Source organism: Perissodus microlepis, chromosome 4 (genome assembly GCF_051167445.1).
Source record: "Perissodus microlepis isolate ML-2025 ecotype Zambia chromosome 4, ASM5116744v1, whole genome shotgun sequence".
In the NCBI taxonomy this organism is placed as follows: Eukaryota; Metazoa; Chordata; class Actinopteri; order Cichliformes; family Cichlidae; genus Perissodus; species Perissodus microlepis.
The window spans coordinates 17,812,023-17,830,760 of NC_140464.1; the positions used below are offsets into that span (position 1 = coordinate 17,812,023).

The following is an 18,738-nucleotide window of genomic DNA, read 5'->3' on the forward strand; positions in this document are numbered from 1 at the left end:
ACTACTCGTTAACACTAACATCTAATCAGCCAATCACATGGCAGCAACTCTGTAGTTTTAGGTAAGTAGACATGGTCACGATGACCTGCTAGCCTTTAAACTGAGTATCAGAACATAACTATTTCTTGGCTTTAAAGAGATTGGTTTGAGAAAAAGAGAAAAAAATCCAGTGAGCAGCAGTTCTCTGAGCAAAAGAGCCTTCATGTCAGAAGTCAGAGAATAGCCACACAGCTTCAAGCTGATGAGGCAATAACTCAAATAATCACTTCTTACAGCCAAGGTATGCAGAAGAGCATCTCTGAATGCACAACACCTTGAACTTTGAAGCAGATGGGCTACAGCAGCAGAAAGCCACACCTCGGCACCACCCCTGTCAGCTAAGAACAGGAAACAGAGGTTACAATTCACACAATTCCACAAACAAGGAAAAAAAGACTGGGAAAAAATGCCACTTTGTCCAACAATTATTCAGATGGCAGGGTCACAATTTAACATCAACAGCATGAAAGCATGGACCCATCCTGCCTTGTTTCAACAGTTCAGGCTGGTGATGGTGCTGCGATAGTGCGAGGGTTATTTTCATGGCAAATTTTCGGCCCCTTAGTACCAATTATGCATTGTTTAAATACCACAGCCTACCTGAATATTATTGCTGACCATGGCCATCCTTTTATGAAAAGTGTATCCATCTTCTGATGGCTGCTTCCAGCAGGATAACAAGCGAGGTCACAAAGATCACATCATGAATCTCGAGCGTGGCAATAAGTTGCCTGCACTCAAAGGGCTTCCACAGTCACCAGATCACCTTTGGGATGTGGCAGAACGGGGAGATTGACATTAGATGCTACCATGTCGATATGGCCCAACATTTCCGAGGAATGTTTTCAGCACCTTGTTGAATCTATGCCACGAAGAACAACGGCAGCTCTGAATTGGATCAGTCCACTACTGGCAAAGTGTACCCAATGAAGTGGCATATAATTGTAACGGCAGCATTTAAAATGTAAATGTCAAGCAACTCCTTGACTCCTGACTGGCTGATTGATGTATGCAAGCTATGAGCAATGTGATGACACTATGAGAATCATCTTATCAAATGTACCTTGGTAAGAGTTTAATATACTTCCCTGTGGTTTTATTATACTTAGATTTGGGTTTGTATAGCTAACAACATACAAATGGAAAAATATTCTGATGTTTATTAGAATCAACGTTTAGGCTGTAATACACATAGTATCTCTGTTTGTATTACAGAGCAAAAGTGATATTTGTTTAAAAGGGAAAAAAAGGGGAGGGGTTAAAGCTTCTCTTATTTACCTGCTTACCCTGCTACACTTCTAAATGACAATAATGAAACCATTAATGTAGCAAAGACTGAGAAAGCTTACTGTGACAGTTCACATCCATAACTGTCCTATGTGACAGTATAAGGATTAGAACTGAACAGTATTTAAATGACTCCCCAGACACAGAGAAGAGCAGATAACTAAAAATTGATTCGTTTCAGTGTAAAGCTAAAATAGTCCAGTATTTAAACAAGCTCAGATTAATGACTGTAGTGAACTCAAAGAAATTTGGAAAAAACTTTAGATTATCACACTAGTCCTCCTTTATGTGGCTCTTCCGATGCCTGTATTTTCTCATGTGTGCCCTCTTGTGGTTGTCAGCTGAAACATTTAATTTCATTTAAACCTGCAACACAACACATGTAAAAGGAAGAGTTCAGTGTAGATATTAAAACAATTAGTCAGATGGAGATATACCATGCTTTATCAAAGAACATACAGGTCATCAGAAACAAAAACAAACAAAATTAACAGTGCCCAAGATTAATTCTACAAGTACACAGGACGTACTGTATATAAAAATATCAGACTCTGAATGCATAGGTTAAGTCAAACTGCTTTTTCTAGAACAATAAGCAACCCAACAAATACAACGTTAGTCATCGCTTCCCACAGAATCAAAGACGACTCCATAAAAACCGACTGCAAACATGCTGCTCTCATTCACCGGGGCGCAAACCGTCCCCACTTTCTCAACCGAGCTCCTGCCTGACACACGTGGCACAACTTCACTTAATAAAGCATTTTAAAAAAGTTTGGAACATAAACTAAGCACTCCGTCTACCTCCTTTCACCTTCACGAAAACCTCTGAAACACCTTCCTCCTCCCCACACATTGCACTTAGCTTCAGCATCACCGCACCCCCCCACCCCGCCACTTTTTGAACTCCTCTGAAACACTTTTTTTTGACACAAAACAACAGGCCTAGCTGGTTTCAAACATACATACAAATTAATTAAAAAATATAAAACATATAAATACAGTAAGAGCTTCAGGTAATACAGTTGAACAGTAAACAGTTACCACTGGGTAAGAAACCGATTGCAGGACATGAGCGGCGTCCGCCAGCACTGCTTAAAAGAAACGAGCCCCAGCATTGTGAATTAAAGGATTATGTGTCGATGAAAGCAGCATAAAACATTACCATCTAACACGACGTGGCTGTGCCTCTTCACCAGTTTAACAATTAGCTTTCCTATTAGTGTTAATCATCATCTTACATTACTTTGATTTTTTTGTTGTGTATTTAAATTTTTAAAAGGTCTTGCTAGCACTAGACAGGCCTTGCTGGTAGAACTAAAGCCATTTATACTCCTTTACTTAAAAAAAAAAAATCTAGTCACCATATACGAGTTTAGGTTTGAATTGAAGTAACAGTGCTATTTGTAATATTATTTTCGCAACGAGGAAGCGCTGAATCATAAAAAACAAACCCCCCAGGTCCTTAGCAATCTCCTGTTTCATTCCTTCCTGGAGTTGAATATCGGTCGAGGATGCCTTCTTTTGTATGATTAGCATCTTTGCTGGCTAGATCAGTTTTTGGTTTCAATCCTGACACATTTAAACGTATGGACAACAACTGAATACATTCGAACTCACGGAAAAACGAAACGGAGCGTCGTCCGCAACCTCTGCTGGGACTCGAGCCTCGTCAGCCTAAAGAGTTATTCATGGTCTTGCTTTATTAGTATTAGTGTAATTGTAAATTAAATATGAACCCTTCACAGTTGACAATAAGTTTTTAGTGACGAAACAGATTAACATACCCTGCAAAGCAAAAGTGACATTTGTTTAAAGAGAAAAAGAAAAAATAAGGGGGGTGGGGGGTCAGTTTCAAGTGGCTGCAGTTTTATCTCCAACATTTAAGTCTTACGTGAATAAACATAACTAGATCTTCCTTTACCACAGTGTACAACTGAATGGTGTCACTATGCAGGGAAACGAGTACTCCTGCTCAAACGTGTCCATCCTTGTGGGAAAGCGATTAAAGCGTCATCTCTGCTATCGTCTAATACAAGTAAAATTAGTCCAGCGATACTTCAAATGTCACCTGTTGTAAGATTAAATCCACCTTGAGAATTAGGCCAAGAGCAGATACACTGCAGGAAAAAAAACCCACACAGTTTTTTGCCTACAGCATATATGAAAGTGTGTACTAGAGCCAGTATGTGTGATATCACTCAACAGGTCACGTCCACTGTGCTGCGCCTGGTCCTGTTCTGTTGACTTGATTATCTTATCAGTTAGAGTTATGCAAATCCTTCCTTTTGCCCTCTGTCTTCTCAGACCACAGCCTGAACCAGTATAGAAATGTGTCCATATAAGGCTATTGCAGAATCCCGTTCAAGTCCAGCCCCATAAGGAAGACAAGCCAGTGTCCTCCTCTGTTGTCCTACTGGAGCCTTGGCACAAAGTGCAGTGGGAGGAGAGAAAAGAGCTAAAGAGATGAGAGAGGTGTCCGAATACTTCTGCAAGTCATCGAGGGCACCATGCATCAGTAATCACTTAGAACTGGTTTGGGTACACAAAAGCAGCGTGAGGGTCAGAGGAGGACAGGAGGCAAACAATAAGCTACAGTCTGGGGGGAAAAAAAAAAAAAAAGATTCCCAGTTAGTTAAACTGGCAAAACACCAAAGCTGAACAAAACTGTAATGAGGGACCTGGGCAGGCAACTAGTTATGGTTGCTTGAGGGTAGCTACAGAAGCCCATTGTAAGCAGGGGGACTTCCAGCTTTTTGGGAGCTCTAGTAGGTGAGTCGGGAGGCCTTCATGTTGTAGCAGGGTCTGTCTGTTAGGCCCCCAGACCCAGAGAAGAGGGACAGGCCTTCTGCTTTCTCCAACACGACCTCCAGCTCCTGAAAGTCCTGCAACCGAGCCACGTCCTTGTCCTGGTCAGGAGACAGATAGTCGCATTTAAAATCGTCAACAAACACTACAGTTTCAACAAGTTCAAGTTAAATCTTTTTTTCATGGACATCCATAAAGTAGAGAGGACATGGATATGACCAAAGAAAGAAAAATGGAATCACTGAATTCTAAACTAACACAATAGCACAGAACTGTGTGTGTTGTTGCTGAGAGCATACCTCCTTACTGAAATCTACCACCCAGTGCACGTACCCCCCTCAATTATTTTTAAATATGAAGGTTTAACCAATCAAGAGACACAGACCTGAAATAGCTTACTTATGCCTTCAATAATTTTACGTAACTGATGCTTAGCTGTGTAAAGCCCAAAGCTTCTTGTCTTTTTATGTCAGTGGAGTTCAGTTTGGGTCACGCTGGGGTTGGACTACAATACAGAACCACTTTCAGCTACTTTGAATTTTCACAGACTAAACAACGAATGTAAAGAGAAAACAAAATGAACCACTTGTTGCAGCCCTACATGCTGCAGCTTTGTCTTTATATATTCATTCTAATTTGATCACGCAGTCATCATTTGGACATAAAAGAACATGAACACAGTGTACCGACGGGGGTGGGAAGGTTTCAATGGAAAGTTAAAGTGGCTCACAAACTACAGATTAAGAGATTTAGAGAGTGTCACATGCATGAGTCAAACAGAGGAAAGCAGTGAGACTAAAAAGCTGAATAGTTTTGAATATATTCCTAACCTAACAGGACAGGTGGCTTTTCTGTGCTAGGCAGATACTAAGCATGCATTATATACAACATGTCAGCCTGAGAGTGGCTTTGGTGCATTTTCATTAGGTGTGTATTTTGCACGAAATTACACAGTAGCAGAAGATGTCGCACAGTCCTTGGATATGGCAACCTATAATATTCACAACAACCTTTTGTTTAAAGGTTTAAAGTTTCAAAGTTTCATAGAGTGAGGCCAATTTTGTAACCACACAGACAGCAGACTAAATATATTCCACTTTTTCCCCTCCACTGAATTTGTTTGTTATACTATCCGTCTCATGGTTACCTTTAAATGAGCCCAAGAAATAATAATAAAGAGGAAAAAAAGCCTTTAAATGGCTGAAATTATCTTTCCACATCTAAGATGCTGTGACAGATAAAATCGGTCTCTTGTTCTCCATTGTGTGGACATGACACTATACAATAACATCATCAGCCTACACAGAGTAAGCAGGCTTTTGTGTCTGTACCTTTCTCAGCATGGTGTTGGGCAGCTTGCGGATCTTCTCCACGTGCTCGGCGCTGATATCCAACTCGCGGCAACAGACTCGTAGAAGGGAACGATAGGTGAGCTCCTGGCGGTCCAGCTCCACCTCAATGAAGTCGTTCTCCCGCGCATTGGGGTTCTGGATACGCACCTTCAGTACCAACTCTAGAGAGAGAGAACAACAGCAATACATCTTTACATTAACCACCAAAGTATCACACATGCGCCTGGTGCATCTTGTCATTTTGGCTGTAAAATTATAAAATAATTCTTATCTTTCAGGAACCATTTGAACTTTCTCTACAGCTCAAAGTGGTTGAGAGGTTTTGGTAATCTCAAGCACACATGGTAACATGTAACCTGTGGAAACGCAAATATATGATTTTTCTGTCTGTGCTCAGACAGCAGCATCTTATGAATGCTTTGTACTATTATGAGAGACTGAATATTCTTTCTGAACAGTTCATTTACTGATCATTTAAAAAGTGAAAAGAAAGGGTCTGTTTAGTTTTTATGAAAGCACATTAATAAAGAAAGCATGCTGGTTATATTTTGTCATGAAGATCAGCTTCTGGTTTGACAGGTCGACGACATCATAGAGTCAAATTAAGTTGTTATATCTGTGATATTATTAGTAACTCGGCTGCAAATATCCATACTGCCATGCCACATGAAAGTTTTACTGTCAGAACATTCACCGACAAAGTGTCAAAGAGCCTGGTTCTTTCTTCACCCTGCTACGCCTAACACCAGCGGGTGTTTAGCAGTGTGCAGTAATTTAATGGGGCTCTGCTAGCTAAGGAGTAAGTCACTACTCTCAGCTAAGAAATCCTTAAAGCATGCAGTTTCTAGAAAATAATCCATGCTGTTGTTTTTATATTTCTATTTGCATAAACATTAAACAAACAAGATATATAAAAAGTAAACCGCACATCATGTCTATTAGAAAAATGTGCTGATACTTGTGGTGCTGCACCTCGATGCTTCAGAGTAAACCAGGGGAGTTGTTTCTTCCCACTTAATGTGTTTGAAATTGAGATAAACATTTCCTGTTATTTTAATCTTTAATTCACAGTAAACCCACCTTGTACATTGACAGGGAAGGTGCTGGTGAAAAAGAAAGGCTGGAAGGCTGGCATGGCACCACCAGCCTGGCCGTAACTCAGTTGCTGCGGGATAGACTGTTGTCTGCTCACAGTCGGGTTTGTGCTGGCCACTGGGGCTTGGACCTGGCTCCCGCCGTTGCTAGCCAAGCTGGGACTGGGTGAGGCCAGTGGAGGCGAACACACGGTGCCGTTGTGCACCACTGTGTGCGGGTAGTCGGCGTGGTTGACAAGGTGAGGCTCGACTGATAGGTCCATGGGCACCGTACAGTTAACGACAGTGTGACTGTGGGAAGCAGCCGTGCTGGGTGAGACACCGTTCTGCTCGTTCACAGGGATGAACTCCCCAGTCTGGGCTTGGCTGTGGTTGATGGTGGGATTTGAGGAAGGAGCGGAGGCATCGAAGACGAGTTTCCGAGGAGGCTCGTGTGTTGGTGAAAGAGATGCCGAATCACTCTGCGTGTCTTCAGCGTGCTCTCCAGAACCGTTTTGTGTAAGGTGAATCACCTCTGACTTCTTGTCCATCTTGGAATACATAAAGGGCGGGTTAGACAGGTAGTTGGGGACGATTGGCAACTCGGGCTCCTTCACTTCAGGCACTTCCTCCACCTCAACTGTTGTAATAATGATCACAAAAGAGGGGGGATTATTTCCTGCGAATAGACTCGAAACAATAGCAAAGACTGCCGCAGATGCGTCAACACAAATACCCAGTGTTATAACTGATTATAGATATACACTTCACTCACTCAATCACACTTACACATTCATGCAGTACTTTTATCTATGCCTAAGCACTTCCTAACATTCACACATTGATGATGCCCAAGAAAGCTTCAGCATGCAGATCAGAGGAGCCGGGTATCGATCCACTGAATCTACAACTGGTGGACAACCTGCTCTACGGCCAGAACCGTAACCAGCCCAGTTTCACCAATGTGACACAGGGAGCAGCAGAGTGAGAAATGTTGACTTTACCTCCTAACAGTCTTTTGATCTCCGGCTTGGATGTCAGTTGTGACGCTAACTCATCCTTAGCTGTGAGGATGTCTTTGTCCGCTCCACAACTGAGTAAGTAGGACACTATGTGCTTGTGATTCCTCTTGCATGCCCAGTGTAAGCATGTCCTGCAGGGATTATTGGAGAAACAAAAGAATTTAGTGGTGTACAAAAAGAAAAGGAAAAATAACTACAGAAATATACTGTATCACTCAAGTGGTACCACCTCTCATTAAGCTGACTATAGTGTGTGGCACTGGCATACAATTGGAAAAATATAAATAATGTATAGATTACTTTAAACTTTAACCAAAATCTCGACATAACTCTACTTGGTTCTTTACAGGTGCAAAGTAACTGATGATGAGCGCATGCGTGAAAAATTATTAATCAAAGGTTGGTTTGTGTTTCCGAACTCAGTAATCAGGCTATAGCAAAGAGAACAGGCTTGTGGTTGAAGCAGCCACTTTACTCAATATTTTGCTTGATTGCTGCTTTTAAAGAAAAGCTAAAAGTGGCAGCGCCGGCTGATTAACAAGCCCTCTTTGGCGTAATAGGATAACGCTGAGCAGTGTTTTTAATCCCTGTAGCTTTGCTCTGCAATGACTGCACTCAACTCCTGGCCGGCTGCAGTCGCGACCGAACAAATACTACTATAAATCGGTGAAAACACTCACCATCCGTTGATTTCGTTTTGTGAGTTGACATTAACCCCACTCTCCACTAACGCCCGCACTTCATCGATATCCCCGATGGCAGACGCCTCTCTCAGCTGCTCCTGTAGCTCTTTATCCAGCGAATTTGTGGACATTTTTGGTTCACACGGCTAGCGACGTGCGCTCATAGGACACGCAAAGACCACGCGAATTATGTTACCAATACTAATTAGCTAAATATACTGGTTACAGCTAGCATTAGCTACCAGGCTAACCTTACCTACTAGCTAGCTCGACGAGGCGCTAGCTTATGGCAGCAAATCGCTTTGGCTATTTCAACTACGTGTTGACCGTCTCTGGCGTTCACACGTCAAGTCGTGTCCCCGCCGCGTGTTTCTGCTGTTAGTTCGCGTTACAGTGGCACCGCATGCACTCGCTATAAACTCATTCAATCAAGCAGTAGTGTCAGAGCTCCGTCAATGCACTGCCAAAAACACCGCCGCCTCATCGGGGGGGGGGGGGGGCATCTTTAGATGTGACAACAGTGAGCACAAACGTTAGTTCCCCTCCGAGGAATCGCGTAGCCCGTGCGTTTCCCCACGTAAATTGTGTGATACTGCCGTTGGCTGTCATGAATAAGGAAATAACTGGGAGATAAAAGTTCAAAGTACTTTAACTGTTTTTGACTCACACGTGTTGCAGTCAAGCTGGAATAAACCTCCCTACACTTATAATAGCCAGTCCAGAAAAAGCTAAAACAGCTGTTGATTATTTGCCCCAAGCACACCTGTTACTTTTGTTTTTATATCCATTTTAATAAAGTTATAAATACTGGTTTTAAACTTGCAGTACATTTTTATGCTGCATTTCTTCAGTATGCCACTAGAGGGGAGCAAACACCCACGATACTACACTAACTTGAACCTTGGCGTAAGATACACCAGGGATACTTCAGCTGCAAGGCAGCAATTTTAAAGAATCACAGTTTCAGACTCTGTGAGTGGCGAGGGAAACTGCAAGAAGACGAGAGGAAAGAAGATAAGGAGTCTTAGTGGTAAAATGCGGAAGTACAAGAAAGCATTTAAAGGAAGAGGTTAGCAAAGAAAAAGTAGACAAGAGTACTGGGAGGCTGGGTGTACAGCAAAGAGAAGTGGCAAAGGATAATAGTGGATTGTATGTAAGGCTCTGGACACTAAGAACAGAGAGCAGGAGTTGTATAAACTGGGTATGGAAAGAGATCAAGGTGGAAAAGATGCACAGCAGTTCTGGGTGATTAAGGTAAGAGGTGGAAATGCACAAATGAGGGAAGAAAGTGTGTTGAGAAGAGCGGCGGCGGGGGGGATCAAGAGGATTTCATAATATTATTTGGTTTTCATATGTGCATATCTTCAGTGATATCAACTTTCTTAGCAGAAAACTAATATGTTATATTTGAAATTATATTTGACAAGAGCATAATAAAACTGTGAATTCAATTTTTGCTCTGCCAGCCCAATAGTTTTAGTGGCCCCCATATGACCACCCTATAAAAATTTTTTTGGAGGCACTACTGGATGTAAAAAGATGCAATGCTTGCTCTGAGTGTTGCTGTAGAGGTGCATAGAAACTCAGAGGGAGTTGAAATGAGTTACTAGATGGTAGTAAGACCTCTTATGATGTATAGTTAAATGAAAGGAGAGGAGGCAAAGTTACAGCTCATAGATGGAGTGAAGGAGGACATGCAGAGGGTTGGTGTGACAGAGGAAAACTAAAACACATTGGGGACATTAACAGGAAATTTATGTGGACTTGCCTTAATAAATATTTGGTCAGCACTGAAGTCACAAAAGTATGCATTTATTAATCATTCCTGGCAGTAATCAGATCTGGCAAAATCTGCATCACTGAGATAGATTTTGATGATGTCATAGCACTGCAACTGTGAAATATGCAGTCAGAAAGCTTCGCATGTGCTTGTTATGATCAACATTCACTGAGCTTGAAGTTTTTAGTGTGACCGATGGGAACTGAGTAAAAGCAACAAGTAAACATTATATATTACAGTATCAAATAAAGATCCAATACTAGTGGAAAATAATATTAGTCTGAATGTCCTTGTGTGATAGCCTCTGGTGATATTTTTCACACACCACCACAATCTGGCTCTTCAATGTAGCATTTGTCTTCAAGAAACTTAAAGAAGTCCAGACGCTTTTCTTTCCAAGCTCATCAGACTACTCTGAAGTTGCTTCCGGTGTAAACTTTCAAAATAAAACAAGGTATAAACATACGCAGTGCCGCAACATCGGTTTCTGGTACAAAATACAAAATAGAAATTGCACATTTTGTCCATTTTTGATCAATGGTAAAGTTTGCGGCACGATACGGAGAACTGAATCCTGGACACGATGGTCAGACTAGTACTTCCGGTTCAGAGGCCGCGGGAGCAGCTCCTGGGCTAGTTGTATTCGGACTGTTAGCGGGCGTTGTTGTTACAAGGTCTGCCATTTTGATTAGAAGTACTTCGCGCAGCAGATGGTGTAAATTGGGCCTTCTGGATATTATTGTAGTACTTTAAATTAAGGCTACATTCCTGCAGGAATAATGCTTTCTGCCGCCCAGTTACTCGACGAGTTGATGGGTCGAGATAGAAACTTGGCCCCTGACGAGAAGCGGTCCAACGTACGCTGGGACGACGAGAGCGTAAGTTAGCATTCTAGCTACCATTAGCTTAGCTAGTTTTAAAACCTATTAGCCGTGAGGTGTCCAAAATAAGCGTGCATGGCGTGCGCGGTGGGTACCGGCTAGTTTAGGCGGTATGGCCTCCAAATTAAAAATTTTCGATTCACGCACAGAATCAATGGCGAAAAGCGGGCGGTTTGAGTCAGTGGTGCTTGAGCACGCGTGTTAGCGAGATTAGCATCGCGATTTGGTCATTCTTAAAGGGTTTCATTGGGCTCACTTCAGTTTTAGCAACTTGTTTTCTAGGTATAATTGAGATAATAGTTTAACTGTGTTAATACAAATGATTTCGACGTGCTAATGTGTGAAAGGACCTGCACATTACGTTCTCTTATGCTCGGTTATGCTCTGCTTATTGCATAAACTGGCATTGCGATGTCTCAAGACTAAATACGGTTACATACATGTTGCTTTGTATGTAATTTGGCATTAATATTTAATATTAGTAACAAATACTGTTTTCCATGCTGTTGTGTTTTTGTTGCACTTGCAGTGTTGTGGGTATTTTTTGTGTTCTTAGTTCAAGCAGAAATTGATTATGTGAATTTGTATGACTACCACATTCATTTGCTCATAGTTGGTGTAAGTAACATGCTGTCACTTAATCCAATGTAATCTACTATGGAAGCAAAATTTACATAAAACTGTTTGATATGTTTTCTTTTATTAAGGTCTGTCGGTACTATTTGTGTGGCTTCTGCCCTGCTGAGTTATTCACAAACACCCGCTCTGACTTGGGTAAGTTGGGAACTTTGTATTCCCAAAATGTATTATAATCTGGACAAAGCCCTTGAGATTTAACAAACAACTATTTGACAATAATATGTTTGTTTTGGGTTTCCAGGTCCGTGTGAGAAAATCCATGATGAAAATCTTCGAAAAATGTAAGTTCTTATTGTGGCTTTTTTTCCTTTTTCTTTCCGTTTTTTTGGCTTGATATGTTACACATAACTAACCAATTCTGTGTTGTTATATCCAGGTATGAGAAAAGCTCTCGCTTCATGAAGGAAGGTTATGAGCGAGATTTCTTGCGCTATCTGCAGTCACTCCTGGCAGAAGTGGAGCGGCGGATCCGCAGAGGGCATGCCCGGCTTGCGCTTTCCCAGGCTCAGCAGAATGCAGGGGTTCGTGCTTTTATTTGAGAACATCATTCTCAAACTCTTCTGTGCATCTTCATGTTTTCTCGGACCACAGTGCAAGTTATGAATCTAAAAGAAAATAACATTACCTGTATGTTTCTGCTTAGGATGCATTGAACTTAATTGTACTCATGTATTCATTCTGTAGGGCCCTGGTCCATCAGGAAAGAATGAGGAGAAAGTCCAGGTTCTAACAGAGAAGATCGAAGACCTGGTTGTGCAGGTTTGCCCTAAATCTTTAAATTGGTAGTGTTTGAGAAAAACTGAAAGATTTGAACGCAGGTTTGTCTTCTTGCATCAGGATATCTGACGGTCTCCTACAAGTTCTTCTTCCAGTGCTTTGCTTTAGGGGTTGTCACAGTGGAACACCTGCCTTCCTCTGACCTTATTACTAGCATCCTCCCCTGTCACGCTAACTCTCGGCATGTCCTCCTCCTCTACATCCATAAGTCTTCCTTCCTGGTTTCTCCCAATGAATATTTCAACATCTTTAACTCAGCCTCCTTGAGCTCTAATCTGAGTTTAACTCATACATCATAGCAGGCGGGACTACCATCTGATAATCCTAACCCTTCACTCTAGCTGCTATTGTTCTGTTACAAATCACCCCTGACACTCATTTCTACCCACACCTCCCTGTCCGCACTCATGTCTTCACCTCTCTTGTGCGGTCTGCATTACCTCGGCTGGTTTACCACATATATTAAAACTCCTCTAATTTAACTACCTCTGAACCTCTGCAGCTTCACTGTTCCACCAAAATTTGTGAATTTAGAAGGTGTGTGGAGTGCATGGCTAATTGTACATGCATTTGAAAAGAAGACTACATTAGAGCACAAGTCTGATAAAGGCTGTCCTGTCAGGAGGTTCATTGCTACCCACACTTGTGTAGTTTCTCTTTAAAATAATTGAATAATAAACAAATGTAATCTGTGGAAGGAGATTTTGAACCCTTTGGGAAAATAAGGAAACATGTTGCTGTTCACACTGATCTAAGTGTAAGCTGACTTCAGACTTGAAAGCATTAAAACAGGAACAGCTACCTGTTGTGACCACAGCTGTTTTTGTGCATGCACTCTAGACTGTATGACATTTCAGATGCTTTTACCTGACTGTATTACAGATCACATTATTTAAAATAAAACTCCCTAAATTCTTATATGCACTCCATAAATCAAGTCGTGACATTGTAACATGGCTTTTGTCTTTTTCTCAGATTGAGGAACTGGGCTCTGAGGGCCGAGTGGAGGAGGCCCAGGGAATGATGAAACTGGTGGAGCAGCTGAAGGAGGAGAGGGAACTACTCAGCTCCACCCCCTCGGTGAGTCAGTTTACCCTGGGCTAATCAGCCTACAAACACAGCTTAAGATAGCATAACATGAGCATCACCTACTATCAGTCAGTTAACATGAGTTTAATTCCATTTCAAATACAAGTTTAAACCCAGCCGGTGAGCTAAAAGTTATTTTTCACTGTAGCTGTATGTGTTATTAATACTCCTAAAGTAAAATCTGTGCGAGCTGGGCAGGCAGCTATGATGCAAATCAGAAATGTTTCCTTATTGTTTGACTTGATGTCTAATAACAAATTTATGTCCTTTCATTCCAGACCATCGAGAGCTTTGCTGCCCAGGAGAAACAGATGGAAGTGTGTGAGGTGTGTGGGGCCTTCCTCATTGTGGGCGACGCACAGTCCCGAGTGGACGACCACTTGATGGGGAAGCAGCACATGGGCTACGCCAAGATCAAATCCACTGTAGAGGAGCTCAAGGTGACAGGATTGTGTCATTCTTGTATCTAGAACTTTTTTACAAACTTGAGCTGCTTGAAAGAGTGTTTCAATTCGACCATGCTTGGTGTTATTATTTACAAATGTCTGCAAATGTTAGAAATTATATAATATGTAATGTTTTTGTATTCTCAGGAAAAACTGCGCCGTCGCTCTGAAGACCCTCAGGGTGAAAACCCAGCCCTCAAAAGAGAACGAGAAGAGCGGGAACGGGAGAGGGAGGAAAGGGAGAAAAAGCGCAAAGAGGGGGAAGAGAAGGAGAAGGAGCGCGAAAAAGAGCGAGAGAAGGAGAGGGAACGAGAGCGAGAGCGTGAAAGGGAGAGAGACAGAGAAAGAGAGAGGGAGAGAGAGCGGGACAGAGAAAGAGAGAGGGACAGAGACAGAGAGAGGGATAGGAGGGCACGTCGAAGCCACTCTGGCAGCCGCCACTCCAGTCGAGCATCGGACAGGAAACGGAGTAGATCCCGCGAGCGCCGGAGGTCCAGGAGCAGAGACAAGGACAGGGACAGGGAACGCAAACGTAGCAGGTACGACTGAGCGTTGCACTTGGATTTATAGTCACGGAAATGTCACACACAAAGCAGAATCCAATGAAATGTTACAATTTAAAACATGAGGGATGATATATTTATAATTCTGAATGATTCTTTTCTCAAAAGTCATTTTAACCACAGCACTTTTTCTTGCCTTTTCTATAGGAGCCGGGACAGAGAGAGAAGACGCAGCCGTGAACGCTCCGACAGGAAACGCCGCTCCCGAAGTCGTGACAGGAGGAGATCGCGTAGCTCGGAGCGCAAATCTCACCGCCACCGCAGCCGTAGCCGAAGCAAGGACCGGGACAGGGATCGGGAAAAGGAGAGAGACAGAGAGCGGTCATCAAAAGACAAAGGTACCGTCTGATTATTTTTATTTTTGTGTTTGTTGCTTCCTCATCATCCGCTGTCCTTACAAACAGTATATATTGAATACCATCCCTCCATTTATCTGTGCTCTTCTACTTATCTAGTTCAGGGTTAAAATGGGGCGCTGGAGCCTGTTTCATATGGTGAAAGGCAGGGCCCACTCTGGACAGGTCTATATTAGGAATACCTTGAGGGAATTTCTTCAACAATGGCAAAAGCATTTTATTATGTATCCAGGTAAAAGTCTCATTGAGATGGAGAAAAAAATCCTAGTGAGACTTTTGGCTGCTCTCAATGAGTCACAATGAGTAGCTCCACATATTTGATTTGGCAGATTTCTATGCAAGTTGTCTTCTACCCGAAAGAGGTTTGTGTCTCCTCCCGGGATCAAACCCCAGATTTTCTCCTTGTTAGGTGAATGTTTAAACCACTACACCGTGGAGCAACTAAAAATGTATCAATATGAATTTAAAAGAAACCTATTGTACTTTGAAATTATGTTACATAAAGCACTTCACACAAAGCACTTGTTATGTATCTTTTAGACTACATGAGCGGTAATTGTACAGTCTCCCTCTTTTGTCTGTTTAGGACAGTATTCCATAAATGCGAAGTAGTAGGATTACTAATGCATAATATTCAGGCACAGATAATTTTGTTAATACCAATAAAGGGCAGTTTGTTTGGTGCTTACCCAGACAACCTACTTACACAATCAAGCTGTTCCCATAAGAAGTCCTGCAGCAGTCTGTGCCCATAACAAATGAAAGAGGTGAGCCAGAGCTCGACACAATCCTACTGAACATTTGTGCATCAACAAGCACCTGTTGAACTCTTTAATAAGACAGTTTAAACCGAGGTTGCACAAATATTTCTTGCTAATGTGTGCAATGTTTTCTCTCTTTTTTTTTTCTTTTTTTTTCTTTTTCTTCAGACCGTAAGGGTACAGAGGAGAGGAGCAGCTCTAAGAAAGACAAGCACTCAGACGGAGATGCAGCCGCCATCAAGGCTTCTTCAGAAGCGGAACCGATGCAGACGGAGGCGGCTGCCTTCTCCCCTCTGCTAAACGGCCAGCAAGAGCTCCTCCATTCTGAAGGTGACACTCAGTCCAATTAAAACTGATCTGATAGGACCTCAGATCAGGCTCAGGTAAGTGCGTCCTCCTCCTCACACCTCCCCTGGCTCTCAACCCAATCCCCTCCACCCTCCCCTCTCACGTCCCCTCCCCTACCCACCTTTCCCATCTCCCTTTACCCACCCCCTCACCCCTGCTCTCCCACCCTGTTTATGTTCAGTTCAATGCCTATGATTTTGTCTTATGTACTATATGCAAATATCTTTATCCTGTTTTTGAATAGTGCATCATAAGTATGCACTGAAGATGAAGGACTAGGCCCGATGAATGAGAAGAAGGTAGAAATCATTCACACAAAGCCAAGAGGGAAAGGCCAGTGTAGTCCTGAGCAAACATGCCCAGAGGTACCCCTCGTTTTGTATCGGTTTTTGATCCTTATAGATGTATATTTGTCTTTGTGGACAAAATGGCAGAAAAAGTTAACGCATCCAGTCAAGATTTCCTGCCTGTATTTACTTGTTTCTTTTATTTATTTATTTTTATATTTATTTATCTTTTGTTTTTGTTTTTTTACTTTGAAGTAGCAAAATGTAATAATTGCTATTTGTTGCTGTAATAATCCATATAGGGAGGAAAACCAGTCACTGTGTGTGTACATGTTTCCATTTAAAAACCTTGGCGTTTTCTCCTGCTCATATGTAAACGCACAGGTGAACACACAGCCTTGGTCAGAGGTTTTTTTTTTTTTTTTTTGTCACAAAGAAGCTATTTATTTTGCCATATTTATAACGCAATTGCCATGGATTTGTTGTCCAGCGTACTGTGCCTGATGATGCCATGCCAGTGTGTGTTTGGGGGGTGTTAAAGCACCGGGGGTCTAACGTAACCTAACTAACTGGAGGGTAGGGTTTATCGAATGAATTGCAGCTGACTTCCATACCTCACACAGCGTTGGTGTTGTGAGCGAGACCACATGAGAAAAGGGCAAATTAAAAATCATGGATACTCTCTGACTCTCAAACTGTGCAGGTACTCACCCCAGGTACTCCTTTCTCTACCCACATCCATTTCTGAATGCTGTTGCCTGTCAGAAAAAAAAGCAAATTGTGTACTTCTCCAGAACACGAACTTGAAAGCTTGATTGTGTCACATATATTTTTAATTGTGCTTTCTTTGTTTTCCTATTTGTTAACTTTCAAACATGTTTGGGGAGAATGTGCGATAGGATTGTCAGAGAGACACAGATGCACAGACAGCCTGCCTCATATTCCTTTGCCAAATTGGAAATCATTGCTGATGTGTGCTTTTCCGCAGTGCTTCGTTCGTGTGTTTTTAAAAATCTAATTTGCTCAGGTGTTTGTAATTTTACACTTAAAAAAACATATCAAGTGCATTTCCTCTTTGGCAAAGCAGATATTGTAGATTTGACACTAAGTTCAGGTTTAGACTTGAGGCAGCTCCTGAAGAGCTTCTTTAAATTGCAAACTTGTGCAAAATGTACAGAAAACAAAATAATCTCAGGGAATTTTGGCCAAATGCAGTCAAGACTTCAAGTGTCTGTTGTGCTAGTAAATGGATAGCTTTGTGCATTATTAGCAGTGTCTCTTGAGGGAAATTTGACTATCAAATGACTTTGTAAATTGTTGTTGTTTGAGTGGCAGCAGTCGTTGCTACAAGCGGATGTTGTGGGACCCTGGCTAACATCGCATTTTGTGGACGTTTCTTTATGCTCAACAGGGGAAGCTGGAATATCTGGTTGAGGAAGAAGTTGAAGAGTGCACCCATCCTTACCCTGAACCTGATACTTCGCTGCTTAAAAACAAGGTGAACCACAAATGTGTAATGGCTTATTTAAAGAAACATGAAAATAAATAAAAACGCGTAAAATTGAGGAGAGAGGACAGAATGCATCGATTTTTCTTGTTCCATTACCTGTCCATCTTTTGGCTGGATAAGGATAGTTGTGGTTCATCTGTTTATCTGATTTTACTGGTCAAGATGTCAGCCAGACATCACTTAACAAACCAAACTTAGAGAAACTCTTTATGGATTTTTGTTTTTTATTTTGAAACTCTTTCCACATCCTCCGTGTTTCTTGGCATTTAGTGAAAATAAAATAAAATGAACAGTGCTTGTGGTTTGTATTGATTTGTCAGGTTCTACTTCACTTCCTGACCTCCCTTCTTTTTTTTTTCTTTTTTTTTTTTTTAAAGTCAGTTGAAGCGTATGTACAGTGTTAGACCTTTTGAGACGAGCAGTGTCTTCTTTTCTCCTCTACTTTAGAGCTCATTTTGATCGCTCTTGTTCCATAACTGTAAAATACTCTGATTTAATTTTGATCAATTTTGGAGACTTAATTTGTTTCTTTTTTTGCCCTGCTTTTATTGTCCATGTTGTACCACGATGAATAAAAAGCAAAATCTTGTCAAGATTGTTTTGGGTGTTTTGTTTTTTGTCACCTTCCCCACCCCCGTCATTGAGACTCTTCTATATAAGAGGTAGAGGCTCATCTCTAGTGGCACCTTGTGGGTCTGTTATTTTCTTGCCTAAAAATATGGATCTTGGTTTATCTGGCAACTTACCTTCTTAATCTCAACAGTGGGGGCCAGTGTGGATATGTACACAAAAACTAGTCCTAGATGTGCTTTCACCACCAGTGCTGCAGTCTCATTAGCATGTTTGATTTGCAGCTAGATTTACATCTTTTTTTTTTTTTTTTTTTTTTCTTTTTTTTTTCCCCAAATATTTTTTCACTGACGGTTTTCCTAGTGAATTGTACCATCTGCCAAATACAATGTGAATATTTGATCAACATCCAATGTGTGATTTAAGTCTTCCCATAATTACTTGGATCAGTTTGTGTGAATTCAATA

At 41.6% G+C, this 18,738-nt stretch overlaps 2 protein-coding genes across 3 annotated transcripts; one reads left to right on the forward strand and one right to left on the reverse strand.

The window, feature by feature from the left end:
• Positions 1 to 1,752: 1,752 nt before the first annotated feature.
• Positions 1,753 to 8,775, reverse strand: ankrd40 (ankyrin repeat domain 40). The gene is made up of 5 exons (XM_084926235.1): positions 8,262 to 8,775; positions 7,564 to 7,712; positions 6,567 to 7,199; positions 5,466 to 5,647; positions 1,753 to 4,235 (listed from the first exon to the last, which is right to left on the reverse strand). The coding sequence occupies exons 1-5, from the start codon at positions 8,393 to 8,395 to the stop codon at positions 4,092 to 4,094; spliced, it is 1,242 nt and encodes a 413-aa protein (XP_084782361.1). The 5' UTR covers positions 8,396 to 8,775; the 3' UTR covers positions 1,753 to 4,091.
• A 1,874-nt stretch (positions 8,776 to 10,649) lies between these two features.
• On the forward strand, positions 10,650 to 18,294 carry luc7l3 (LUC7-like 3 pre-mRNA splicing factor). 2 transcript variants are annotated; one of them, XM_084926238.1, is made up of 11 exons: positions 10,650 to 10,922; positions 11,633 to 11,699; positions 11,806 to 11,845; positions 11,941 to 12,085; positions 12,249 to 12,323; positions 13,317 to 13,421; positions 13,709 to 13,870; positions 14,024 to 14,415; positions 14,587 to 14,777; positions 15,725 to 15,939; positions 17,603 to 18,294. In XM_084926238.1, the coding sequence occupies exons 1-10, from the start codon at positions 10,824 to 10,826 to the stop codon at positions 15,904 to 15,906; spliced, it is 1,458 nt and encodes a 485-aa protein (XP_084782364.1). In that variant the 5' UTR covers positions 10,650 to 10,823; the 3' UTR covers positions 15,907 to 15,939; positions 17,603 to 18,294. The 2 variants fall into 2 exon arrangements, with proteins under 2 accessions (XP_084782364.1, XP_084782362.1); XM_084926236.1 differs by having other exon boundaries at positions 15,725 to 18,294.
• The last annotated feature ends 444 nt before the right edge of the window (positions 18,295 to 18,738 follow it).